Source organism: Salmo salar, chromosome 05 (genome assembly GCF_965601325.2).
Source record: "Salmo salar chromosome 05, fSalSal1, whole genome shotgun sequence".
In the NCBI taxonomy this organism is placed as follows: domain Eukaryota; kingdom Metazoa; phylum Chordata; class Actinopteri; order Salmoniformes; family Salmonidae; genus Salmo; species Salmo salar.
In genome coordinates, this window is record NC_138295.1 from 57,688,796 (window position 1) to 57,713,412 (window position 24,617).

The following is a 24,617-nucleotide window of genomic DNA, read 5'->3' on the forward strand; positions in this document are numbered from 1 at the left end:
ACCTGCTCCCCCGCCAAGACCTGCCTGCGCTCTCGGCTCTGCCTTATATCAGTTTCTCAGAGTCCCGGGCAGAGTTTAGCAAGCAGGAGCAGGTATGAGCAATTAGTTCAGTATTTGGACATGTCTTTCCTTGCAAGCTGTCCTACAGTTTCATCACAGTATGACACCAGATAAAGGGGCGTGACTACTTTAGGGGTGGGGTAGAGGAGAGGTAAAAACACAGACGACTGTGTCCTCTCATGTTTAAACCTGACACAGCAAGACAGCAGCCATTCCTGAGCTAAACTGGCGGAGTTATAGGTAAGGATCATTTTATTTTAAGATGATATAAACTGTATTTGATTAACTTCCCATTTATAACAAGCATTAAGTTAATCAACTTTGCTTTTGTAAAGTAGAACAAAGGAAATTGTGATTTTGTGTGTTGTATCAATGTCCAATTAAATATAAGTATCTACTAGAGAGGATTGCAAATGTTATTGCCTATCGTGAGGCATTAAAAACATATGTATATCCGGTTTCTAGAGGTGTCAGCGTAATTTGCCCAATGTGGCCATTCGTGTAAAGGCAATGTCAGGAGAGCTGCTCATTGCTGGGGGGGGGGGGGGGGGAATCATTTTCATATTCTGCATACTTACAGTGCCTTCAGAAAGTATTCACACCGCTTGACTTTTACAAAATGTTGTTGTGATACAGCCTGAATTTAAAATAGATTCATTTAGAATTTTTTTTTCACTGTTCTACACACAATAACCCATAATGTCAAAGTGTATTTATGTTTTTTGACATTTTTGCAATTTATAAAAAATTAAAAGCTGAAATGTCTTGAGTCAATAACTATTCAATTAAGTTCAGGAGTAAAAATGTGCTTAAGTTGCATTGACTCACACTGTGTGAAATAATAATGTTTAACATTATTTTTGAATGACCTCATCTCTGTACCCCACACATACAATTATCTGGAAGTTCCCTCAGTGAAGCAGTGAATTTCAAACACAGATTCAACCACAAAGACCATGAAGGTTTTCCAATGCCTCGCAAAGAAGGGCACCTATTGGTATATGGGTTAAAAAAAGCAGACAGTGAATATCCCTTTGAGCATAGTGAAGTTATTAATTACACTTTGAATGGTGTATCAATATTCCCAGTCACTACAAAGATACAGGCATCCTTCCTAACTCAGTTGCCGGAGAGGAAGGAAACCGCTCAGGGATTTCACCATGAGGCCAATGGTGACTTTAAAACAATTACAGAGTGTAATGGCTATGATGGGAGAAAATAACTGAGGATGGATCAACAACATTTTAGTTACTTCACAATACTAACCTAATTGATGGAGTTAAAAGAAGGAAGCCTGTACTGAATAAAACATATTCCAAAACATGCATCCTGTTTTCAACAAGGCACTAAAGTAATACCGCAAAATATGTGGCAAAGCAATTAACATCTTGTTTGGTGCAAATCCAATGCAACACATTACTGAGTACCACTTTTCATATTTTCAAGTATAGTGGTGGCTGCATCATGTTGTGTATGCTTGTAAGCGTTAAGGACTGTGGAGTTTTTCAGGATATAAAAGAAACGGAATAGAGCTAAGCACAGGCAAAATTCTAGAGGAAAACCTGGTTCAATCTATTTTCCACCAGACACTGGGAGAGTCATTCACCTTTCAGCAGGACAATAACCTAAAACACAAGGCCAACTCTACACTGGAGTTGCTTACCAAGAAGACAGCGAATGTTCCTGAGTGGCCGAGTTACAGTTTTGACTTAAATCTATTTGCAATTCTATGGCAAGACCTTAAAATGGTTGTCTAGAAATGATCAACAACTAATTTGGCAGAGCTTGAAGAATTTTTAAAATAATAATGGGCAAATGTTGCACAATCCAGGTGTGGAAAGCTCTTAGGGACTTACCCAGAAAGACTCACAGCTATAATCACTGTCAAATGTTATTCTACAAAGAATTGACTCAAGGGTGTGAATACTTGAGATACATATTTCATTTTCAATACATTTGCAAAATTAAAAAATAACATGTTTTCACTTTGTCATTATGGGCTATTGTGTGTAGATGGGTGAGAATTGAGGCTGTAACACAACAAAAAGTCAAGGGGTGTAAATACTTTCTAAAGGCACTGTACATGCTCATAGTTTAGCAATTCCCTCTTTGCTTGAATAGCATGAGCTATGAATTCATTATTGTAATGTGTTGTCACTCCCAACATCAGATCTTTTCAAATAATTGTAGTGTTGGGAACAGAAGTAGGGACCACAATATATTTCATGGCAGGCCACAAATGGTAACTAGAAGGTATTTACCCATCTTGATGTCTGTCCCTCAGACAGCTTTGCTCCTATACATCATAATCTACACTGAGTGCACAAAGCATTAGGAACACCTTCCTACTGAGTTTCACCCCTTTTGCCCTCCGAACAGCCTCAATTCGTCAGGGCATGGACTCTACAATGTGTCAAATGCGTTCCACAGGGATGCTGTCCCATGTTGACTCCAATACTTTCCACAGTTTTGGAATTCCTTTGGGTGGTGGACCAATCTTGATACATATGGGAAACTGTGAAAAACCCTGCAGCGTTGCAATTCTTGACACACTCAAACCGGTGCACATGGCACCTACTAAAATACCCCTTTTAAAAGCACTTTCATATTTTATCTTGCCCATTCACCCTCTGAATGGCACACATACACAATCCATGTCTAATTTGTCTCAATGCAACAACAAAAAACGGTCTCCTCCCCTTCATCTACACTGATTTGAAGTGGATTTAACAGTTGACCTCAAGAGATCATAGCTTTCACCTGGTCAGTCTATGTCATGAAAAGAGCAGTTTTGTACACTCAGTGTATATTATTACTATGCAAATTAATGACAAATGGATGGCATACAACACAGGATGTGACTTTTTGATCCTGGGAAGAGTATGAAATAACCTGTTTGACATAATTTTACCCTGCTGGCATAAAGAGGGTACTGCTCTATCTGGGAGTGCCTCAATTATAGTTGGTTGGTTTTGAATGTATTAGAAAACCAGTTCAGAATTAACAGAATTTCCACCTTACTATATGAGAAACTGGAATTGTCCAAATACCCATACTACATGCAGTTGAAGTCGGAAGTTTAGGTTCCAACTTAGGTTGCAGTCATTAAAACTCATTTTTCACAATTCCAGTGGGTCAGAAGTTTACATACTCTAAGTTGACTGTGCCTTTAAACAGCTTGGAAAATTCCAGAAAAATGATGTCATGGCTTTAGAAGCTTCTGATAGGCTAATTGACATAATTTGAGTCAATTGGTGTACCTGTGGATGTATTTCAAGGCCTTCCTTCAAAGTCAGTGCCTCTTTGCTTAACATCATGGGAAAATCAAAAGAAATCAGCCAAGACCTCAGAAAAAATAATTGTAGACCTCCACAAGTCTGGTTCATCCTTGGGAGCAATTTCCAAATGCCTGAAGGTACCACGTTCATCTGTACTAACAATAGTACGCAAGTATAAACACCATGGGACCACGCAGCCGCCATACCGCTCAGGAAGGAGACGCGTTCTGTCTCCTAGAGATGAACGTACTTTGGTGCGAAAACTGCAAATCTATCCCAGAGCAACAGCAAAGGACCTTGTGAAGATGCTGGAGGAAACAGGTACAAAAGTATCTATACCCACAGTAAAACGAGTCCTATATCGACATAACCTGAAAGGCCGCTCAGCAAGGAAGAAGCCACTAGTCCAAAACCGCCATAAAAAAAAAAACTGACTACGGCTTGCAACTGCACATGGGCACAAAGATCCTACTTTTTTTGCAGAAATGTCCTCTGGTCTGATGAAACAAAAATAGAACTGTTTGGCCATAATAACCATCGTTATGTTTGGAGGAAAAAGGGGGAGGCTTACAAGCCAAAGAACACCATCCCAACCGTAAAGCATGGAGGTGGCAGCATCATGTTGTGGGGATGCTTTGCTGCAGGAGGGACTGGTGCACTTCACAAAATAGATGGCATCATGAGGAAAGAAAATTATGTGGATATATTGAGGCAACATCTCAAGAAATTAGTCAGGAAGTTGAAGCTTGGTCGCAAATGGGTCTTCCAAATGGACAATGACCCCAAGCATACTTCCAAAGTTGTGGCAAAATGGCTTAAGGACAACAAAGTCAAGGTATTGGAGTGGCCATCACAAAGCCCTGACCTCAAACCTGTAGAACATTTGTGGGCAGAACTGAAAAAGCGTGTGCGAGCAAGGAGGCCTACAAACCTAACTCAGTTACACCAGCTCTGTCAGGAGGAATGGGCCAAAATTCACCCAACTTATTGTGGGAAGCTTGTGGAAGGCTACCCGAACATTTGACCCAAGTTAAACAATTTAAAGGCAATGCTACCAAATACTAATTGAGTGTATGTAAACGTCTGACCCACTGGGAATGTGATGAAAGAAATGAAAGCTGAAATAAATCATTCTCTCTATTATTCTGATATTTCACAGTCTTAAAATAAAGTGGTGATCCTAACTGACCTAAGACAGGGAATTTTTACTAGGATTAAATGTCAGGAATTGTGAAAAACTGAGTGTAAATGTATTTGGCTAAGGTGTATGTAAACTTCTGACTTCAACTGTGCTTAAACTGCATACTCATCGTTGCATACTATTTGGTACATACAATTTTGTAAAAAGTATGCCATATGCAACCGCCACAACATAGTAGCGACTCCTGATTGGCTGAGTAGGTGGGGTGAGACCGTGGCAGGTAGATTTTTCCAAATTCAGCAGACATGCATGCATTAACCAGCCTGATAATAGCTATTTTATATAATAGCTTATTTCCAATTTGATTCATTTCTGGAAACAAATAGAATAGGAATGGAGTTATAGGCCTATTCAGCTAGTTATAGGCAGACTGTCACATTCGACCCCGTAGCCCATATAGCATCTATCCTATTTAAAAAGGACTGAAGACAGAAAAATATAAGTTGGTTCCATTTCAACATATTTATTAGTGAAACCAAATAACCTTGTACACACAGCAAAACATTTCAAATATTCAAATCAAAAGGCTATTGCACAGAAAAACGTGGATAGTCAGGTGCATCGCAAATACCGAATCACTGGACAGCAACATAATAAACTAAAGCACTTATCATTGGGAACAAGATCAGAATGACTGCTAAGGCTTGATGCATAAAGTAAATAAATAGGTAGCCTAGCCTAACCAACTAAAACTCCATATGTTCAAAAGGCCTGATTTAACGATGGCATCAATAATGACATCATCCTGAGTCCCCGGTGTAGACACATTCAGAAAGAGCTCTGAAGGAAGGCCAAGAGAACAGTAAAAACGTTTCAGTGAGAAAACAGAAATCCACTTTTTGGATTTAAAAAATAAATAAAAATAAAGCTTTTGTTTTCAAAGATGTAACCTACGATGCAAACAATGATCAGTTTAAGGAGAACAAAAACGACTTAGCTTACATTTGAACACTACCGCAGAGGCTTTGCTATTCGACATCTTCACAATTAAGTTTCCTAGTTTTGTTGTTTGGCTACTTGAAGAGAACTAGGACCTATCACTTGCAGCCCACCTCTTCCAATGCATTGTGGAAAAGTGTGGATTGTATATAAACCATACTCGATTTTCAAAAATTCACATATTAAACATATTTTGTAATTCTGACAATGCCTCATGCGCGATTGCGCTGTTTCCCCGCTATTTGTCGATTTCGCTAGTGCATCCCCATACCCAGTGGTGTAAAGTAGCCTAAGTAATTAAAAATACTTTAAAGTACTACTTAAGTAGTTATTTGCGGTATTTTTGCTTTACTTTACTATTTCTATTTTTGACAAATTTTACTTACACTAGATTCCTAAAGAAATGAATGTACTTTTTACTCCATGCATGTTCCCTGACACCCAAAAGTACTCGTTACATGTTCAATGCTTGGCAGGACAGGAACAGAACATCCTGTTCATCCCTACTGCCTCTTATCTGGTGGACTCACTAAACACATATGCTTTGTTTGTCAAATATGTTGGACTGTGCTCCTGGCTATCCATAAAATAAAAACACGAAAATTGTACTGGTTGGTTTGCTTAATATCAATAATTTTCAATGATTTATAATTTTACTTTCATACTTAAGTATATTTTAGCAATGATATTTACTTTTGAATCAAGTTCATTTAAAACCAAATACTTTTAGACTTTTGCTCAAGTAGTATTTTACTGTGTAACTTTCTCTTTTACTTGAGTCATTTTCTATTAAGGTATCTTTACTTTGACTCAAGTATGACAATTGGGTATTTTTTTCCACCATGCCCATATCTAATTGATTTGTCAAAGCCCAAATGAGTATGACATCCAGGCATTTAAAGTATAATCGATTTTCGAAATGTTGCTTACTATTAAACTTTGCTATTTCACATACTCAAACGGCCTACTATTTTGGACGCAAGTATGGGTATCCAGACACTGTACTGCGGTTGCAACACTGTTTGCTTTAGTGTCTAGTCAACAGACAAACCCTTCTCACCAACTCCATTATCATCTTATTTGGAATTCTCTCTTTGTCTTTGTAACTTTGTGAGAATTGACTCTGTAGGGTGTACTTACAGGTACTTACCCTAACAATAGTACTATAACAAATGTTATGCAGAGGTGAATGCTTTAGTCGTTTTTGGTCAACATTTTTCTAATTTCTGTCAGATCTTGACCTCACTGCCCACTCCCCACCAAACCTCTAGATGGCGTATTCCACCAAAACTCTTGCTGCTGGCTCATTCGGGAAGATATACAGGGAGAAGTACAATGACACCTGGGCTGCAATCAAGAAGGTGCCACAACACTTAATCAATAGGAGAGACCTGGAGAGAGAGTGTCAAGTATACAAGTGAGTATGACAGACATTGTGCTATCATGGTATGTTGCTAAATGGTGATCTCAGCCCAGATGGAAAGAATTTTGATCAGTGGTCTTTTTTTCATCTCTGAAGAAAAATGGTTGATCTCAATTTTGTATAATTTAGTGATCCCTTATATCTGAACTGTTTCTCCTAAGAGAATTAATTCTTGAAACGTTCATGAGACAAATGAGCTTGAATTGAGACTTCCATTTGAGAAGCATGAGAAATAGATGAGATCTCCACATGAGCTCATTAATGTCTCATTTATTGCACCAGAAAAGCCTTTTTGAGCATCAAGGAGATATATACACTGGTGTAAAGTACTTAAGTAAAAATACTTCAAAGTACTACTTAAGTAGTTTTTTGGGGTATCTGTATTTTACTTTACTATTTATACTTCACTACATTCCTTAAGAAAATATTGTACTTTTTACTCCATACATTTTCCTTGACACCCAAAAGTGCTCGTTACATTTTGAATGCTTAGCAGGATAGGAAAATAGTCCAATTTACGCACTTATCAACCAAACATCCCTGGTCATCCCTACTACCTCTGATCTGGCGGACTCACTGAACACACATGATCTGTTTGTAAATGATGTCTGAATGTTGGAGTGTGCAGGTGGCTTCCTGTAAATAAAAAATACAAGAAAATGGTGCCATCTGGTTTGCTTAATATAAGTTTGCTAAATTGAAATTATTTATACTTTTACTTTTGATACTTCAGTATATTTTAAACCAAATACTTTTAGACTATTACTCAAATATAATTTTACTGAGTGACTTTTACTTGAGTAATTTTCTATTAAGGTATCTTTACTTTTACTCAAGTATGACAATTGGGTACTTTTTCCATCACTGGATATACAGTTGAAGTCAGAAGTTTACATACACCTTAGCCAAATACATTTAAACTCAGTTTTTCACAATTCCTGACATTTAATCCTAGTAAAAATTCCCTGTCTTAAGTCAGTTAGGATCACAACTTTAATTAAAGAATGTGAAATGTCAGAATAATAGTAGAGAGAGATTTATTTCAGCTTTTATTTCTTTCATCACATTCCCAGTGGGTCAAAAGTTTACATACACTCAATTAGTATTTGGTAGCATTGCCTTTAAATTGTTTTACTTTGGTCCAATGTTTCGGGTAGCCTTCCACAAGCTTCCCTCAAAAAGTTGGGTGACTTTTGGGGCATTCCTCCTGACAGAGCTGGTGTAACAGTCAGGTTTGTAGGCCTCCTTGCTCGCACACGCTTTTTCAGTTCTTCCCAAAGATTTTCTATAGGATTGAGGTCAGGGCTTTGTGATGGCCACTCCAATACCTTGACTTTGTTGTCCTTAAGCCATTTTGCCACAACTTTGGAAGTATGCTTGGGGTCATTGTCCATTTGGAAGACCCATTTGTGACCAAGTTTCAACTTCCTGACTGACATCTTGAGATGTTGCTTCAATATATCCACCTAATTTTCCTTCCTCATAATGGCATCTATTTTGTGAAGTGCACCAGTCCCTCCTGCAGCAAGGCACCCCCACAACATGATGCTGCCACCCCCGTGCTTCACGGTTGGGATGGTGTTCTTCGGCTTGCAAGGCTCCCCCTTTTTCCTCCAAACATAACGGTGGTCATTATGGCCAAACTGTTCTATTTTTGTTTCATCAGACCAGAGGACATTTCTCCAAAAAAGTACAATCTTTGTCCCCATGTGCAGTTGCAAGCCGTAGTCTGGCTTTTTTATGGCTGTTTTGGAGCAGTGGCTTCTTCCTGGCTGAGCGGCCTTTCAGGTTATGTCGATATAGGACTCGTTTTACTGTGGATATAGATACTTTTGTACCTGTTTCCTCCAGCATCTTCACAAGGTCCTTTGCTGTTGTTCTGGGATTGATTTGCACTTTTCGCACCAAAGTACGTTCATCTCTAGGAGACAGAATGCATCTCCTTCCTGAGCGGTATGATGGCTGCGTGGTCCCATGGTGTTTATACTTTCGTGCTATTGTTTGTACAGATGAACGTGGTACCTTCAGGCATTTGTAAATTGCTCCCAAGGATAAACCAGACTTGTGGAGGTCTACAAAATAATTCTGAGGTCTTGGCTGAATCCTTTTGATTTTCCCGTGATGTCAAGCAAAGAGGCACTGAGTTTCAAGGTAGGCCTTGAAATACATCCACAGGTACACCTCCAATTGACTCAAATGATGTCAATTAGCCTATTAGATGCCATGACATCATTTTCTGGAATTTTCCAAACTGTTTAAAGGCACAGTCAACTTAGTGAATGTATACTTCTGACCCACTGGAATTGTGATACAGTGAATTATAAGTGAAATAATCTGTCTGTAAACAATTGTTGGAAAAATGACTTGTGTCATGCACAAAGTAGATGTCCTAACCGACTTGCCAAAATGTCGTGATTGCGTTTGGTGTAGGGGACAAAATAAATGTATGCACGATGGTGCACGATGGTGCACGATGGCGCACGCGCGCAGCCGGTTTGGGTTCCGTGTAAGTGTATGTAAACTTGCCACTTCAACTGTATACATTATAGAAATGTGCATGCATTAAACACATTCAAGTTTCACAACAACACATTCTTTAAATGTTAACTACTTTTAATGTTTAATGAATTACAAAAGTGACTGGGAAGAGGTTAGATTGCTTTTAATACAAAATAGTATTGCTTGTAAAATAACAAAATCGTCCAAATATGGCCTTCTCTAAAATTGGTGTGAAATTGAAAGTGCTGTCATTAAACCTACTAAAATAAACAGGAGCTGGCGCCCACCCCCAAAAAAGTTGTTACAGGTGCTGACTAACGGCAAGTAAACTGCATGCTATTAAAACATACATAGAGTTAAACACTATATGCAGGCTCCCAGTAATTTATTGGGTAAACCACAAACGTCTTACCACCCTATTTAGACAGAGCCAAAGTGTAAAACTCCCTGCAAAATGCCTGGGGGAGCTGCCTAAAAAGCTGTCAGTCAGCACATACCAGCTCATGACTGGTACAAACTGTACCACATCCACTCCTAGTGAAACTATGTTATAAATGCTGAAAATGATTGCAAAAATCTTACATGTGTGAAAATGGACCTGGAGTTCAACTGAAATGCAGCTTAACCCATATGAAATGACATAAGGTATTAGGGTTTAGGGCTGGGAATTGCCAGGGACAATACAATATTATCGTGATACTTTGGTGACGATACGATATGTTTTGCGATTTTCACTATTCTATATGTATTGCAATTCCATACTGTGATTTTATTGTGATTCGAAGTTCCAAACATATTGCTCACTGACCATATGTCTGCTACAGAGAAACGAGTGAGCCATGAGAAGACAAGTTTTGATCCGTCATAGAAATAAATGCTGAAAACAAATTGAATCCCTTTTGGTGCAGGTACAGCCAACTAGCGCAAAAAATAATATTGCGGCATTGTCATAACGATTCAATATAGTGTGAAAGATAATATCCTGATATGTAACTGTATAGATGTTTTGCCACATCACTATTAGTGTTGTCCCGATGCCAAAATATTACCCACAAAACAATACATGTGAAAGTATCACGATACCGCTGCAAAACTTTTTTGTCACTGATATTCACATCTCGTATCAATATAACTCTGAATTTTACTTCACGCTATTCACAAATAGCACAAATATTTGCCTGTGGCAGCTGCTGTGGTTGTGTGAGTAGTGGTTACGGGGTCTGCCGTGGTCGCTGTAGCCCATGCTGACTCATCTGTAGACCCTTTCCCCTCTCTCGCTCGGAGTGGTGTGGGTGGTGGGAATACTTAGAGGAAGAGTTGGCCTCCTGGTAAGATCACCTTCTAGAGACGATCCCACCTGAGTCACTGTCCCACTCTCTGTCGGCCTGGGGTGCAAGGGGTGGAGAAGGCATTGCAGGGTGCTGTGCCATATGCTGTCCAGCCCCTCTAGCGTTAGGATATGCGGGGTAGAGCGGGGGCTTGTTAGGACGGAAGGGTGCAGTACGTGGGTGACCCCTGTGATAGGGGTCTTGAAAAGGTGCATGGGGGTCCTCCAGATAAAGGGGAGCTTTGTATGCCCCCGCTGAGGAGGAGACAGCAGAGGAGGACGAGGGCAACATGTCCTGGGGAGGGTAGCCTCAGCCGGTCAACGGCCCAGCGCTGTATCTAGAATGTCTGACAGAAACACAATGACAGAAATAGGGTTTAAATTAAACAAAAGTTGCCACATTTAATATTGTGATCATAATGAATAGAAAAAAAGATATATAATACCAGTATTTTTACTATTTTCTACATTGTAGAATAAGAGTGACGACATCAAAACCATGAAATAACACATGGAATCATGTAGTAATCAAAAAAGTGTTATATTTGAGATTCTTCAAAGTAGCCACCTTTTGCCTTGATGACAGCTTGACTGCTCGTCAAAAATCTGATTCCAAAATCATGGGCATTATTATGGAGTTGGTCCCCCCCTATGCTGCTATAACAGCCTCCACTCTTCTGGAAAGTCTTTCCACTAGATGTTGAACCATTTCTGTATGGCCCTCGCTTTGTGCATGGGGGTATTGTCATGCTGAAACAAGAAAGGGCCTTTCCCAAACTGTTGCCACAAAGTTGGAAGCACAGAATCGTCTAGAATGTCATTCTCTGCTGTAGCGTTAAGATTTCCCTTCACTGGAACTAAGGGGCCTAGCCTAAACCATGAAAAACAGCCCCAGATCATTATTCCTCTTCCACCAAATTTTACAGATGGCACTATGCATTGGGGCAAGTAGTGCTCTCTTGGCATCCGCCAAAACCAGATTCATCCATCGAACTGCCAGATGGTGAAGCGTGATTCATCACTCCAGAGAACGCTTTTCCACTGCTCCAGAGTCCAATGGCAGCGAGTCCAACCACTCCAGCCGACGCTTGGCATTGCGCACAGTGATCTTAGGCTTTTGTGCAGCTACCCGGCCATGGAAACCCATTTCATGAAGCTCCTGACAAACAAGTTCTTGTGCTGATGTTGCTTCTATTGCTTCCAGAGGCAGTTTGGAACTCGGTAGAGAGTGTTGCAACCGAGGACAGATGATTTTTACACGCTACGTGCTTCACCACTCAGCAGTTCCGTTCTGTGAGTTTGTTAGGCCTACCACTTCCCAGCTGAGCCGTTGTTATTTCCACTTCACAATAACAGCACTTACAGTTGACCGGGGCAGCTCTAGCAGGGCAGAAATCTGACCAACTGACTTGCTGGAAAGGTGGCATCCTATGACGGTGCCACGTTCAAAGTCACTGAGCTCTTCAGTAAGGCCATTCAACTACCAAAGTGTGTCTATTGAGATTGCATGGCTATGTGCTCAATTTTATACACCTGTCAGCAACGGGTGTAGCTGAAATGGCCAAATCCACTAATTTGAAGGAGTGTCTATATACTTTTGTATATATAGTGCTGTTTCTCTTAAAACCTCATCAGGATCCGCCCCTTTTTTTCAATTTTCGCCTAAAATGACATACCCAAATCTAACTGCCTGTAGCTCAGGACCTGAAGCAAGGATATGCATATTCTTGATACCATTTGAAAGGAAACACTTTGAAGTTTGTGGAAATCTGAAATTAATACAGGCGAATATAACACATTAGATCTGGTAAAAGATAATACAAAGAAAAAAGCATGCGTTTTTGTTTTTGTAACATCTTTGAAATGCAAGAGAAAGGCCATAATGTATTATTCCAGCCCAGGCGCAATTTAGATTTTGGCCAATACATGGCAGCAATGTATGTGCATAGTTTTAGACAGATCCAATGAACCATTGCATTTCTGTTCAAAATTTGGTATCAAGACTTGGCCATGTTCTGTTATAATCTCCACCCGGCACAGCCAGAAGAGGACTGGCCACCCCTCATAACCTGGTTCCTCTCTAGGTTTCTTCCTAGGTTTTGGCTTTTCTAGGGAGTTTTTCCTAGCCACCGTGCTTCTACACCTGCAATGCTTGCTGTTTGGGGTTTTAGGCTGGGTTTCTGTACAGCACTTTGATATATCAGCTGATGTAAGAAGGGCTATATAAATACATTTGATTTGATTTGAAGACTGCCCAAATGTACCTAAATGGTTTATTAATAAGTTCATAACTGTGCACTCTCCTCAAACTATAGCATGGTATTCTTTCACTGTAACAGCTACTGTAAATTGGGCAGTGCAGTTAGATTAACAAGAATTTAAGCTTTCTGCCAATATCAGATATGTCCATGTCCTGGGAAATGTTCTTGTTACTTACAACCTCATGCTAATCGCATTAGCCTACGTTAGCTCAACTGTCCGGCGGGGACCAACCGATCCTGTAGAGGTTAAGTAGACATTTTGAAATGTAAGAAAATGCTCTTAGTCTCATTTTGGTGTTAAATATATCTAATTTGTGTCTAGGAGAAACAAATGGGGAAAAGATGGTCTCTTCTTGGATTTTGCTTTGCTATAGGAGAGATGGTGCTGATGAAGGTCACTACAGAAGTGATTAGTTGTGCTGTCTGTAGACTCCAATGTCCTCAACTCTTTCTCCCCATTTTCTTTCACACTTTCTCTGTGACCTGGGACTCCAGTAAAGCGATTCATCCTAACATAGTGAAGCTTCTGGGTAATCCAACACTCAAGGACTCTAAGTGGATCATCCCCATGGAGTTCATCTTTGGAGAGGAACTGGAGACAACCATCTTCAAATCACAAAAATCTAAAATACAGGTCTGCCTATGGATCCCACTGCTGCCACCAAACACACATGTGACAGTGTTGACAAAAGTTCACATAGAAAAACTCATATCTAAATATATCTGATTTAACAAGTATCTATGCCTACAGGATTTTCAGGGGGCCTTCCCAACATTATTAACACATTTCTATGTGCAAGTCAGCTCATCAGTTGATAATCAAAGCCTTTGTTCCCCCACAGTTGACTCCATCTATAAAGGCCAACATCATCACAGGCATGTGTGAAGGACTGCTTCACCTACACAGCAAAGATATCGTCCATCAGGACCTCAAGCCTGAGAACATCATGGTGAGACAGACATTAAAATAGTTGTTGTTTTAATGTTCTTCATTAATTATGCAAGATTTCTGAAGCAGTTGTCCATCTGTTGTTGGGAATAAAGGACATTGTCATGCTAAATGCTTCAATTAGATATAAAACAATATTTCTCCACCCCTCTCAAATGATCTCTTCCAGGTAGAGCATGACACTCACCGAGCTGTGATCATTGATATGGGACTGGCCAAATTCTTCCGCAATGGCCTAAATTCTGCCATGGATATGGGCAATGAGGCCTACTCTCCACCTGAGGTCCTGCAGAGGAGGGGCCACCGAGACCAGCGTTCGGACGTGTGGGCTATGGGTAAAATCATTGCTGAACTCTGTGCCAGAGTCAGGCTGCACACCCCCAGTGTCTGTCCGGCTAAGATCCATGAGATCCTCAGTCTCCAAGGACAGCAGTACTGTAACGCTGTCTGTAGGATGGTGCAGAGCGACCCCACAGTGCGAGCCACCATGGCCGGGATTATGCCAGAGATACGAAGGGCAGTGGGAGGTGGCAACACCGAGGAGCAACAAAGAGGACATCTTCCAACACCCTTTCCTCACACTGAGATAAAAGTAACATCGCCAGGTCCTCAAGCTCCTGTACAGCATTCACCCCCTCTATCAAGAGCTGAGTGCACAGCCTCACCAAGGCCTGAGGTCAAGACGCTAGTGCGAGCTCCTGTGCGAGCGCTTTCTCCATCGAGATGGGAGCGTGCAGCCTTGCCAAAGACTGAGGTCAAGACTGAGGTCAAGACAACACTGCAACCACAACCCGTACAGCGTTCACCTTCCCCGTCAAGGTGGGAGCGTGCAGCCTTGCCAAAGACTGAGGTCAAGACTGAGGTCAAGGCGACACTGCAACCACAACCCGTACAGCGTTCACCTTCCCCGTCAAGGTGGGAGCGTGCAGCCTTGCCAAAGACTGAGGTCAAGACTGAGGTCAAGGCGACACTGCAACCACAACCCGTACAGCGTTCACCTTCCCCGTCAAGGTGGGAGCGTGCAGCCTTGCCAAAGACTGAGGTCAAGACTGAGGTCAAGGCGACACTGCAACCACAACCCGTACAGCGTTCACCTTCCCCGTCAAGATGGGAGCGTGCAGCCTCTCCAAATCCTGAAGTCAAGAACTCACCATCTCCCCTTCCAAAGGTAGACCAGGGTAATGCACTGGTTCCATCAGGCATGTTTCAGCCCAGTCAAGATGTCATGAAACAGCTTCTCTACGAAGAGGCCTTGAAGGGTCTCCCATGCCCACTCCCAACAACGGGAAAGGTGCGAATCCGACGTTATGAGCAAAGGAATGGGGAAGTGGAGACTTGGGAGCAAAAAGAGGTGGAGACTGAAGGAGGGAGGATAGTCAAGTTTGAGGATGTGATGTTTAACAACAAGTCATAAGTAGGGTATTGAGAGGTTGAAATAGTTGCGAGTTGATTTGACTCTGCTTCTGAAATAGTTGGGAGTTGATTTGACTCTGGTCACTCCCCTTACATCCTTCATTGTAAAAGTCTGACATTTTTATGGAGAAGGGGAAGAGTATATTTGGGAGGTGGGACAAACTAATGGAAGAATTCTAACGTCCAGTGAAACTATACCAGACGTACTGTGCCTAAAAACAAAGTGACACAATATCCCACTACGTGAGACCCCCCCAAAAAAGACTATTAACAACAAAAGTTTTCTTGCACTTGTAAGAAGGAAACCTTTGAGTGAGTTAAGGTTGAGTAAGGATTTAGGGATGATCTTGAATGTACTATCACTTCTTCTAATGCTACATGATGTTACAGTATGGCTACAATGTTGCACAACTGGTTAGGTGACAGTGTACAGAGGCACCTGGTGTCAAATAACTATCTGTGAATGTTTATGAAAACTTTTTGTTTTGGGAATCTCATCCTTGTTGCAAATCAGTTGACTCTTTAGCTCTATATCATACATTTGACTGTGTAGATATAGTACCAGTCAAAAGTTTGGGCACTCCAACTCATTCAAGGGTTTATCTTTTCTTTTTACTATTTTCTACATTGTAGAATAATAGTGAAGACATCAAAACTTTGAAATAACACAAATAAGTATCATGTAATAACCAAAAAAGTGTTAAACAAATCAAAATCTATTTTATATTTGAGATTCTTCAAAGTAGCCACCCTTTGCCTTGATGACAGCTTTGCCCACTCTTGGCATTCTCTTTTCCAACAGTCTTGAAGGAGTTCCCACATATGCTGAGCACTTGTTGGTTGCCTTACCATCACTTTGCGGTCCAACTCATCCCAAACCATCTCAATTTGGTTGAGGTCGGGTGATTGTGGAGGCCAGGTCATCTGATGTAGCACTCCATCGCTCTCCTCCTTCTTGGTCAAATAGCCCTTACACAGCCTGGTGGTGTGTCGGGTCATTGTCCTGTTCAAAAACAAATGATAGTCCCGCTAATTGCTAACCAGATGGGGTGGTGTATTGCTGCAGAATGCTGTGGTAGCCATGCTGGTTAAGTGTGCCTTGAATTCCAAATAAATCACAGACAGTGTCACCAGCAAAGCACCCCCACACCATCACACCTCCTCCTCCATGCTTCACGGTGGGAACTACACATGCAGAGATCATCCGTTCACCTACTCTGCGTCTCACAAAGACACAACGGTTGGAACCAAAACTCTCAAATTTGGACTCATTATACCAAGGACAGATTTCCACCAGTCTAATGTCCATTGCTCGGGTTTCTTGGCCCAAGCAAGTCTCTTCTTATTATTAGTGTCCTTTAGTAGTGGTTTCTTTGCAGGAATTTGACCATGAAGGCCTAATTCATGCAGTCTCCTCTGAACAGTTGATGTTGAGATGTGTCTGTTACTCGAACTCTGTGAAGCATTTATTTGGGCTGCAATCTGAGGTGCAGTTAACTCTAATGAACTTATCCTCTGCAGCAGAGATAACTCTGAGTCTTCCTTTCCTGCGAGCCACTTTCATCATTGCGCTTGATGGTTTTTGCGACTGACTGCACTTGAAGAAACTTTCAAAGTTCTTCAAATGTTCTGTATTGACTGACCTTTATGTCTTAAAGTAATGATGGACTGTTGTTTCTCTTTGCTTAGTTGAACTGTTCCTTCCATAATATGGACTTGATCATTTTACCAAATATACCACACCTACCATGTCACAACACAACTGCTCAAACGCATTCATTTGTGGAATTTCTTTCCTTCTTAACTTTTAACAAGGCACACCTATTAACTGAAATGCTTTCCAAGTGACTACCTCATGAAGCTGGTTGAGAGAATGCCATGTGTGAAAAGCTGTCATCAAGGCAAAGTGCAGCTACTTTGAAGAATCTCAAATATAAAATAGATTTTGATTTGTTTAACACTTTTTTGGTTCCTACATGATTCCATATGTCTTATTTCATAGTTTTGATGTCTTCACTATTATTCTAGAAAATAGTAAAAAAGAAAATAGTAAAAATAAAGAAAAACCCTTGAATGAGTAACTTGTTCAAACTTTTGACTGGTACTATAATAATAAGCATTTGTTTTGTATCATCTAAGACAAAAAGTTGTTACATTTTTCCTACTCTTAAGAATAAAAGCATATATTTATGAAAATGACTGTGTTATCCTCTTTACAACAACAGTGTTCAAAATAACCTTTTGCAAGACTGCCAACCAGAGCTGTGTTCAGAAACAGTATCCCACACAGTTCATCCACTTCATCCAGTCAGAAGGAACTTCAATGGTGTTTGAGTAATCATTTTGTTAATCAATCATTGTATAAAGTCACTCTGGACTGTGCAGGCTTCATTGAGAGAAGAGAAATTAAATCAGAACTATCACGTTGTCAGTGAGGTCCATCTTCTGGCGCTTGCACCCTGGACAGCATATCCACATCACAATGGAGTGAAAGTCAAGTTCAACATCGACTGAAGCCAAAGAGCACACATACAGACATGATAATACGATATCATGATATTATAATAAACCATGGCATGAAGTGATAAAAGGTACATACTGTACAGTACATGTAGCATACGTCTTACGAATCACTACACAAGCGTACACTGTAGCATGCTTCAGGAGACTCAAATGTGAAGTCATGCTGTAGTGGTCTGTGTGTGGTTCTCTGTGCATTCCACTCATCTAATACAGGGTCTCTGTGTCATGCATAATCAGGCTTCATATGGAGTAGAAAAGGTCAAGACATAGCCGACATACTGAAGCAGGTCATCCAGGAGATTCCTAGATCAGATAGTAGCGCACACACAAACCTCAGCATACCTGCAGTCAGTGGCAGCCCGTCTATCCCTATGTCAGCATGCAACCACATGCACAGCTATCAGACATCCACTGTTTCTCTCTCGCATTATTTGGCGCTATTTTAAGCTTGCCATAACAAAGGGGTTGAATAGTTATTGACTCAAGACATTTCAGCTTTTCATTTTTTATTAATTTGTAAACATTTCAAAAAACATAATTCCACTTTGACATTATGGGGTATTGTGTGTAGACCAGTAACAAAAAAAAAATCGCAATTTAATCAATTTTAAATTCAGGCTGTAACACAATAAAATGTGGAATAAATCAAAGGGGATGAATACTTTCTGAAGGCACTGCAATTGGTGGAACGACCCATATGCTATTGCATTATCAGTGGCTGAAAGAGGTTTTTCATGTATTTATCTCCTAGTCTTGCTATCACTAGAAACCGGTTCCATTCATAAATCTCGACCTGAAGTTTAACCTAAAGTAAGAGTGAAAGGACAAATAGAACAAGACAGGTTTTCTAAGGCAACAGGGTTTTCAGCAGCAACCCTGGTGCTGTAGATACAGTATATTTAAGCAAAAATACCCAGGAGGGTGTGTTATATTTTACCTTTATTTAACTAGGCAAGTCAGTTAAGAACAAATTCCTATTTTCAATGACAGCCTAGGAACAATGGGTTAACTGCCTTGTTCAGGGGCAGAACAACAGATTTGTACCTTGTCAGCTCAGGGATGTAAACTTGCAACCTTTTGGATACTAGTCCAACACTCTAACCACTAGGCTACGCTGTTGCCCCGTATGGCCAATATACTGTGGCTAAGGATTGTTCTAAGCACGACACAATGTGGAGTGCCTGGATATAGCCCTTAGCCGTGGTATATTGGCCATATACCACAAACCCCCGAGGTGCCTTATTGCTATTATAAACTGGTTACCAACTTAATTAGAGTAGTAAAAATCATATCCGTGGTATACGGTCTGATGTACCACGGCTGTCAGCCAATCAGTATTCAGGGCTCGAACCATCCAGTTTATAAAAACTCAGTCAGTCTTTTCTCCTCTCTTCCTCTCCCCATACCATAAGCCCCTTTCATATGATGAAAAGTCAATGGAGTGGCGCGATATAGTTGGAGAAGCTAGTACCAGTACCGAGTTGATGTGCAGGGGTATGAGGAAATCGATGTAGCTACAGTTGAAGTCGGAAGTTTACATACACTTAGGTTGGAGTCATTAAAACTCATTTTTCAACCACTCCACAAATTGTTCTTAACTGACTTGCCTAGTTAAATAAAGGTTAAATAAAAAATAAAAGCAATAAGGCACAATGGGGTATGGTATATGGTCAATACACCACAGCTAAGGGCTGTTCTTACGCTTGACGCAACGTGGAGTGCCTGGATACAGCCATTAGCCGTGGTATATTGGCCATTTACCACAAATGCCTTATTGCTATTATAAACTGGTTACCAACGTAATTATAACAGTAAAAAGTAACTTTTTGTCATACCTGTGGTATATGGTCTGATATACCACAGCTATCGGCCAATCAGCATTGAGGGATCGAACCAGGTTTATAATTGTAAATAAATCCCTTTTGCGTATGTGCATAACTATCGATAAATCCGACAGGAGAGTTGTGTGATGAAAGTTAGAGAGAGGATCTGGCCCCACAGCCTTCCAAATGTTAACCTGTTTAAAGGTCTTACTCTTATCGGCTACGGAGAGTGAGATCACACAGAACAGCTAGTACTCTCATGCATGGTTCAGTGTTGCTTGCTTCGAAGCAAGCATAGAAGGCATTTCATTCCTCTGGTAGGCTTGTGTCGCTGGGCAGCTCGTGGCTGGGTTTCCCCTTTGTAATCTGTGATAGTTTGCAAGCCCTGCCACATTCATCGAGCATCAGAGCTGGCAAAGTAGGATGCAATCTTAGTCCTGTATTAACACTTTACCTGTTTGATGGCTCGTTGGACGTCGTAGCAGGATTTCTTATAAGAGTCCGGATTAGTGTTATGGTCTTTGAAAGCAGCAGCTCTAGCCTTTACCTCAGTGCGGATGTTGCCTGTAATCCATGGCTTCTGTTTGGGGTATGTACATACATACGGTCCAGGGTTTCCTTTAGGAAAATTTGGCACCGGACAACATTTACTGGCCATTTGAGAAATTTACCGGACCCATGTGCACTGGGTGCATAACTCAAAATGTAATTTGCAGGAAAACACCATTCTAAACAGCGCACATGAGAAAGCACCATTCTTAACAGCACACCTGATAGCGCTTCCATATCCTCTACGGCAGGTATCCCAAACTGGGGTACTGGGTTTATTTCAATTGACTAATTTCCTCATATGAACTGTAACTTAGTAAAATCTTTGAAATTGTTGCGTTTATATTTTTGTTCAAAATAGATATTATTCTAGTTGTTATAGACCAGGTAACCCCAGGGGTACACACAATGCTGTCGGGGGTACGCCAAATAAAAATGTGATTAACATTTTTTTTTTAAGTCCATTTATATTTTCCAACAGGGCTATACATTTGGGTGAGGTTTTTTTCTCACATGAGTAGCCTCGTTTCACTGCCAAAAATAAAATGAAACCATCTAGTGTTCAGCGAAATAACAACACAATGTCAAATACAGGTAGCCTAGTCAAATAATTAACAACCAATCACATTAACCGTTACTCTCTCGCCGGAAATCCATTAACGGTCCATATGTAGCCAAATGTAGCTGCTGCTCATTCCTGTTTGCTCGAAAATGCATAAATGGTTTTAAAAAGTAAGACCCACGTCCATAGAGACACATACCAGCTCTACTGGTAGTACTGCTACTACCAGCAATACTACACCTGCACCTGTCGACGACACAAGTTGTTCTGCTTCCACGAGCACATGAAGTGCTAGCATCAGTAATTCTACATTTGTTAGCCCAGCTAGCATGGACACTGACAGTTGTGAATCTGATGCAGCCAAAGAGCTACTGCCCCCTTACCCCGGAAAGCACCGAACAACAAACAGGGACGTTGGACCATCGAAGAGGCGCAAATATGATGAGAACTACATTGATTTGGGCTCCCTTATATTGGGAGTAGTGCCTTTCCTCAGCCACAGTGTGTTATATGTGCAAAAGTACTATCACAACTCGATGAAACCTTCACTCTTGCGCAGACATTTAGAAACAAAACATGCCAATTAGAAAAATTTTGGAGCGAGAATTAAGGCGACTTTCGAGAAGTAAGACATGTATAAAAGCAACAGATACCATTACTAAGAAGGGGCTAGAAGCATCTTATATGGTGAGCGACCGAGTGGCTAGGACAGGCAAGCCCCATACTATTGTGGAGGACTTAATTCTTCCTGCTGCTGCAGATATGGCTGGGACAATGCTGGGGGAAAAGGCCAAAAAAACAATACAGACAATATCTTCATCAAACAACACTGTTTCACGACACATCAGTGACATGGCAGGAGATGTTTTGAAACAATTACTGCTTCGCATACAAGCCAGTGAATTCGATGTGTTACAGCTGGATGAGTGTTAAAATAATTTTATATCTTGATGATAATAATCAATAATCAATAAGCCTTGACTAATTCCCAAGGTTTGTAAGACAATGGGTTAAATAATTAGGCAAGGACTCAGCTTTCTGCAAAAGGTTCATTCGGCTTTATTCATGAGAACGTTCTGAGGTCAAGATAACAAAACAGTCATTATATAGTTTCTTGCTTACTTATGCACATGCATTTACACACTAACTGTTGGTGAACTGCATCCCCCTTTGACTTCCCACACTGTTTATCATTATCCAGCTCAGCCTCTTCCTTTCCCTCAAGGTTAGGAACCTCTTGAAGTTTTTACTCCCTTTACCATCTGGCCCCTGCCCTCTACACTAAATACACACACACATTTCTCTCCCTCTCCAGCCTCTACTAGACTTTCTGGGACTAATCGATCATTACATTGATTATTCATTAACCGTGCTACTTGACTTATAATTCATAATGGTTTATTGATTCATTTACCTTTATTAGATAATTCTCTTATCAATGAGTCAACAGACGTGGCGGGCCTGGCACATCTCCTGGTATATGTCCGTTACGTTTATGGGGGGTCAATTAAGGAAGGCATCCTCTTCTGCAAACCAGGACAACAGGAGAGGATATTTTTTAAGTACTGGACAGCTTTGTGACATCATATGGACTTTGGTGGTCAAGATGTGTTGGTATCTGTACAAAAGCCATGACAGGGAGACATAGTGGAGTGGTAACACGCGTGCAAGCAGTTGATCCTGACGCCACTTGGGTACACTGCAGCATCCACCCAGAGGGAATGCCTGACAGCTTGAAAGACGTTTTGGACACTACAGTGAAAATGGTTAACTTTGTCAAAGCAAGGCCCCTGAACTCTCGTGTATTTTCTGCACTATGCAATGATATGGACAGCGACCATTTAACGCTTTTACAACATATAGAAGTTTGCTGTTAATCAAGTGACAAAGTATTGAGATGTTTTTTTGAATTGAGAGACAAGCTTAAAGTTTTCTTTACTAACCATAATTTTCACTTGTCTGACCGCTTGCATGATGACGAGTTTCTCACACGACTGACCTATCTGGGTGATGTTTTTTCTCGCCTAAATGATCTGAATCTAGGATTACAGGGACTCTCTGCAACTATATTCAATGTGCGGGACAAAATTGAGGCTATGATTAAGAAGTTGGAGCTCTTCTCTGTCTGCATTAACAAGGACAACACACAGGTCTTTCCATCGTTGTATGATTTTTTGTGTGCAAATGAACTCAAGCTTACGGGCAATGTCAAATGTGATATAGTGAAGCACCTGAGTGAGTTGGATGCGCAATTACGCAAGTACTTTCCCGAAACAGTTAACTCAAACAACTGGATTCGTTATCCCTTTCATGCCCTGCTTCCAGTCCACTTACCAATATCTGAACAAGAGAGCCTCATCGATATTGAAATAAGCGGTTCTGTGAAAATTGAAAATTGGTTTTCTGGATTGTGCTACGCTCAGAGTATCCTTCCTTGCTTGGCAAAACACGCTGTTAAGACATTGATGCCCTTTGCAACCACGTACCTATGTGAGAGTGGATTCTCCGCCCTCACTAGCATGAAAACTAAATACAGGCACAGAGTGTGGAAAATGATTTAAGACTGAGGCTCTCTCCAATACAACCCAACATTGCAGAGTTATGTGCATCCTTTCAATCCCACCATTCTCATTAACCTGTGGTGAGTTAGTCACAATTTTCAATGAACAAATAAAGTTTTATATGTAAGATGGCTAAATAAAGAGCAAAATGATTGATTATTATTTTATTATTATTTGTGCCCTGGTCCTATAAGAGCTCTTTGTCACTTCCCATGAGCCAGGTTGTGACAAAAATGCGCACTCATTCTTATGTTTAATAAATGTATTGTATATTGTATGTGTGGCAGGCTTACAATGATGGCGAAAACATTTGAAAGTGCGCTGACTCTGGTGCTAGAGGTGGTATGCAGCTGGAGGTTGAATGTTTGAAGGGGTACGGGACTGTAAAAAGTTTGGGAACCACTGCTCTTTATGGTAGAGTGGCCAGACGGAAGACACTTTTCAGTAATAGGCACATGACAACCCGCTTGGAGTTTGCCAAAAGGCGCCTAAAGACTCTCGACCATGAGAAACAAGATTAACTGGTCTGATGAAACCAAGATTTAACTTTTTGGCCTGAATGCCAAGCGTCACGTCTGGAGGAAACCTGACACCATCCCTACGTCGAAGCATGGTGGTGGCAGCATCATGCTGTGGGGATGTTTTTCAGCAGCAGGGGTTGGGAGACTAGTCAGGATCGATGCAAAGATGAACGGAGCAAAATACAGAAAGATCCTTGATGAAAACCTGCTCTAAAGCGCTCAGGACCTCAGACTGGGTCGAAGGTTCACATTCCAACGGAACAATGACCCTAAGCACACAGCCAAGACAACGCAGGAGTGGCTTCGGGACAAGTCTCTGAATGTACTTGAGTGGACCAGCCAAAGCAGGGACTTGAACCAGATTGAAAATACCTGTGCAGCAATGCTCCCCATCCAACCTGACAGAGCATGAGAGGATCTGCAAAGAAGAATTGGAAAAACTTTCCAAATACAGGTGTGCCAAGCTTGTAGCGTCATACCCAAGAAGACTCGAGGCTGTAATCGCTGCCAGAGGTGCTTCTACAAAGTACTGAGTAAAGGGTCTGAATACTTATTTAAATGTGATTTCATTTTAAATTTTTTACTACATCTGAAAAAAAGTCTAAAAGCCTGTTTTTGCTTTGTCATTATGGGGTATTGTGTGTAGATTGATGAGGGGAAAAAACTATTTAATCAATTTTAGAATAAGGCTGTAATTTAACATAATTTGGGAAAAGTCAAGGGGTCTG

At 40.9% G+C, this 24,617-nt stretch overlaps 1 protein-coding gene across 3 annotated transcripts; it reads left to right on the top strand.

The window, feature by feature from the left end:
* The first annotated feature begins 211 nt into the window (after positions 1 to 211).
* Positions 212 to 17,546, top strand: LOC106605237 (serine/threonine-protein kinase Nek8). Of its 3 annotated transcripts, none has more exons than XM_014200661.3 (5): positions 212 to 300; positions 6,750 to 6,895; positions 13,484 to 13,622; positions 13,831 to 13,938; positions 14,107 to 17,546. In XM_014200661.3, the coding sequence occupies exons 2-5, from the start codon at positions 6,750 to 6,752 to the stop codon at positions 15,349 to 15,351; spliced, it is 1,638 nt and encodes a 545-aa protein (XP_014056136.1). In that variant the 5' UTR covers positions 212 to 300; the 3' UTR covers positions 15,352 to 17,546. The 3 variants fall into 3 exon arrangements, with proteins under 3 accessions (XP_014056136.1, XP_014056137.1, XP_014056138.1); XM_014200662.3 differs by having other exon boundaries at positions 230 to 300; positions 6,712 to 6,895; XM_014200663.3 differs by lacking the exons at positions 212 to 300; positions 13,484 to 13,622.
* The last annotated feature ends 7,071 nt before the right edge of the window (positions 17,547 to 24,617 follow it).

Coding starts and splice junctions, on each gene's coding strand:
- LOC106605237 (XM_014200661.3), top strand. CDS start 6,750: ATGGCGTATTCCACCAAAACTCTTGCTGCTGGCTCATTCGGGAAGATA. Junction 6,896..13,483: donor AGAGAGTGTCAAGTATACAA/GTGAGTATGACA, acceptor CTGGGACTCCAG/TAAAGCGATTCATCCTAACA. Junction 13,939..14,106: donor TCAAGCCTGAGAACATCATG/GTGAGACAGACA, acceptor GATCTCTTCCAG/GTAGAGCATGACACTCACCG.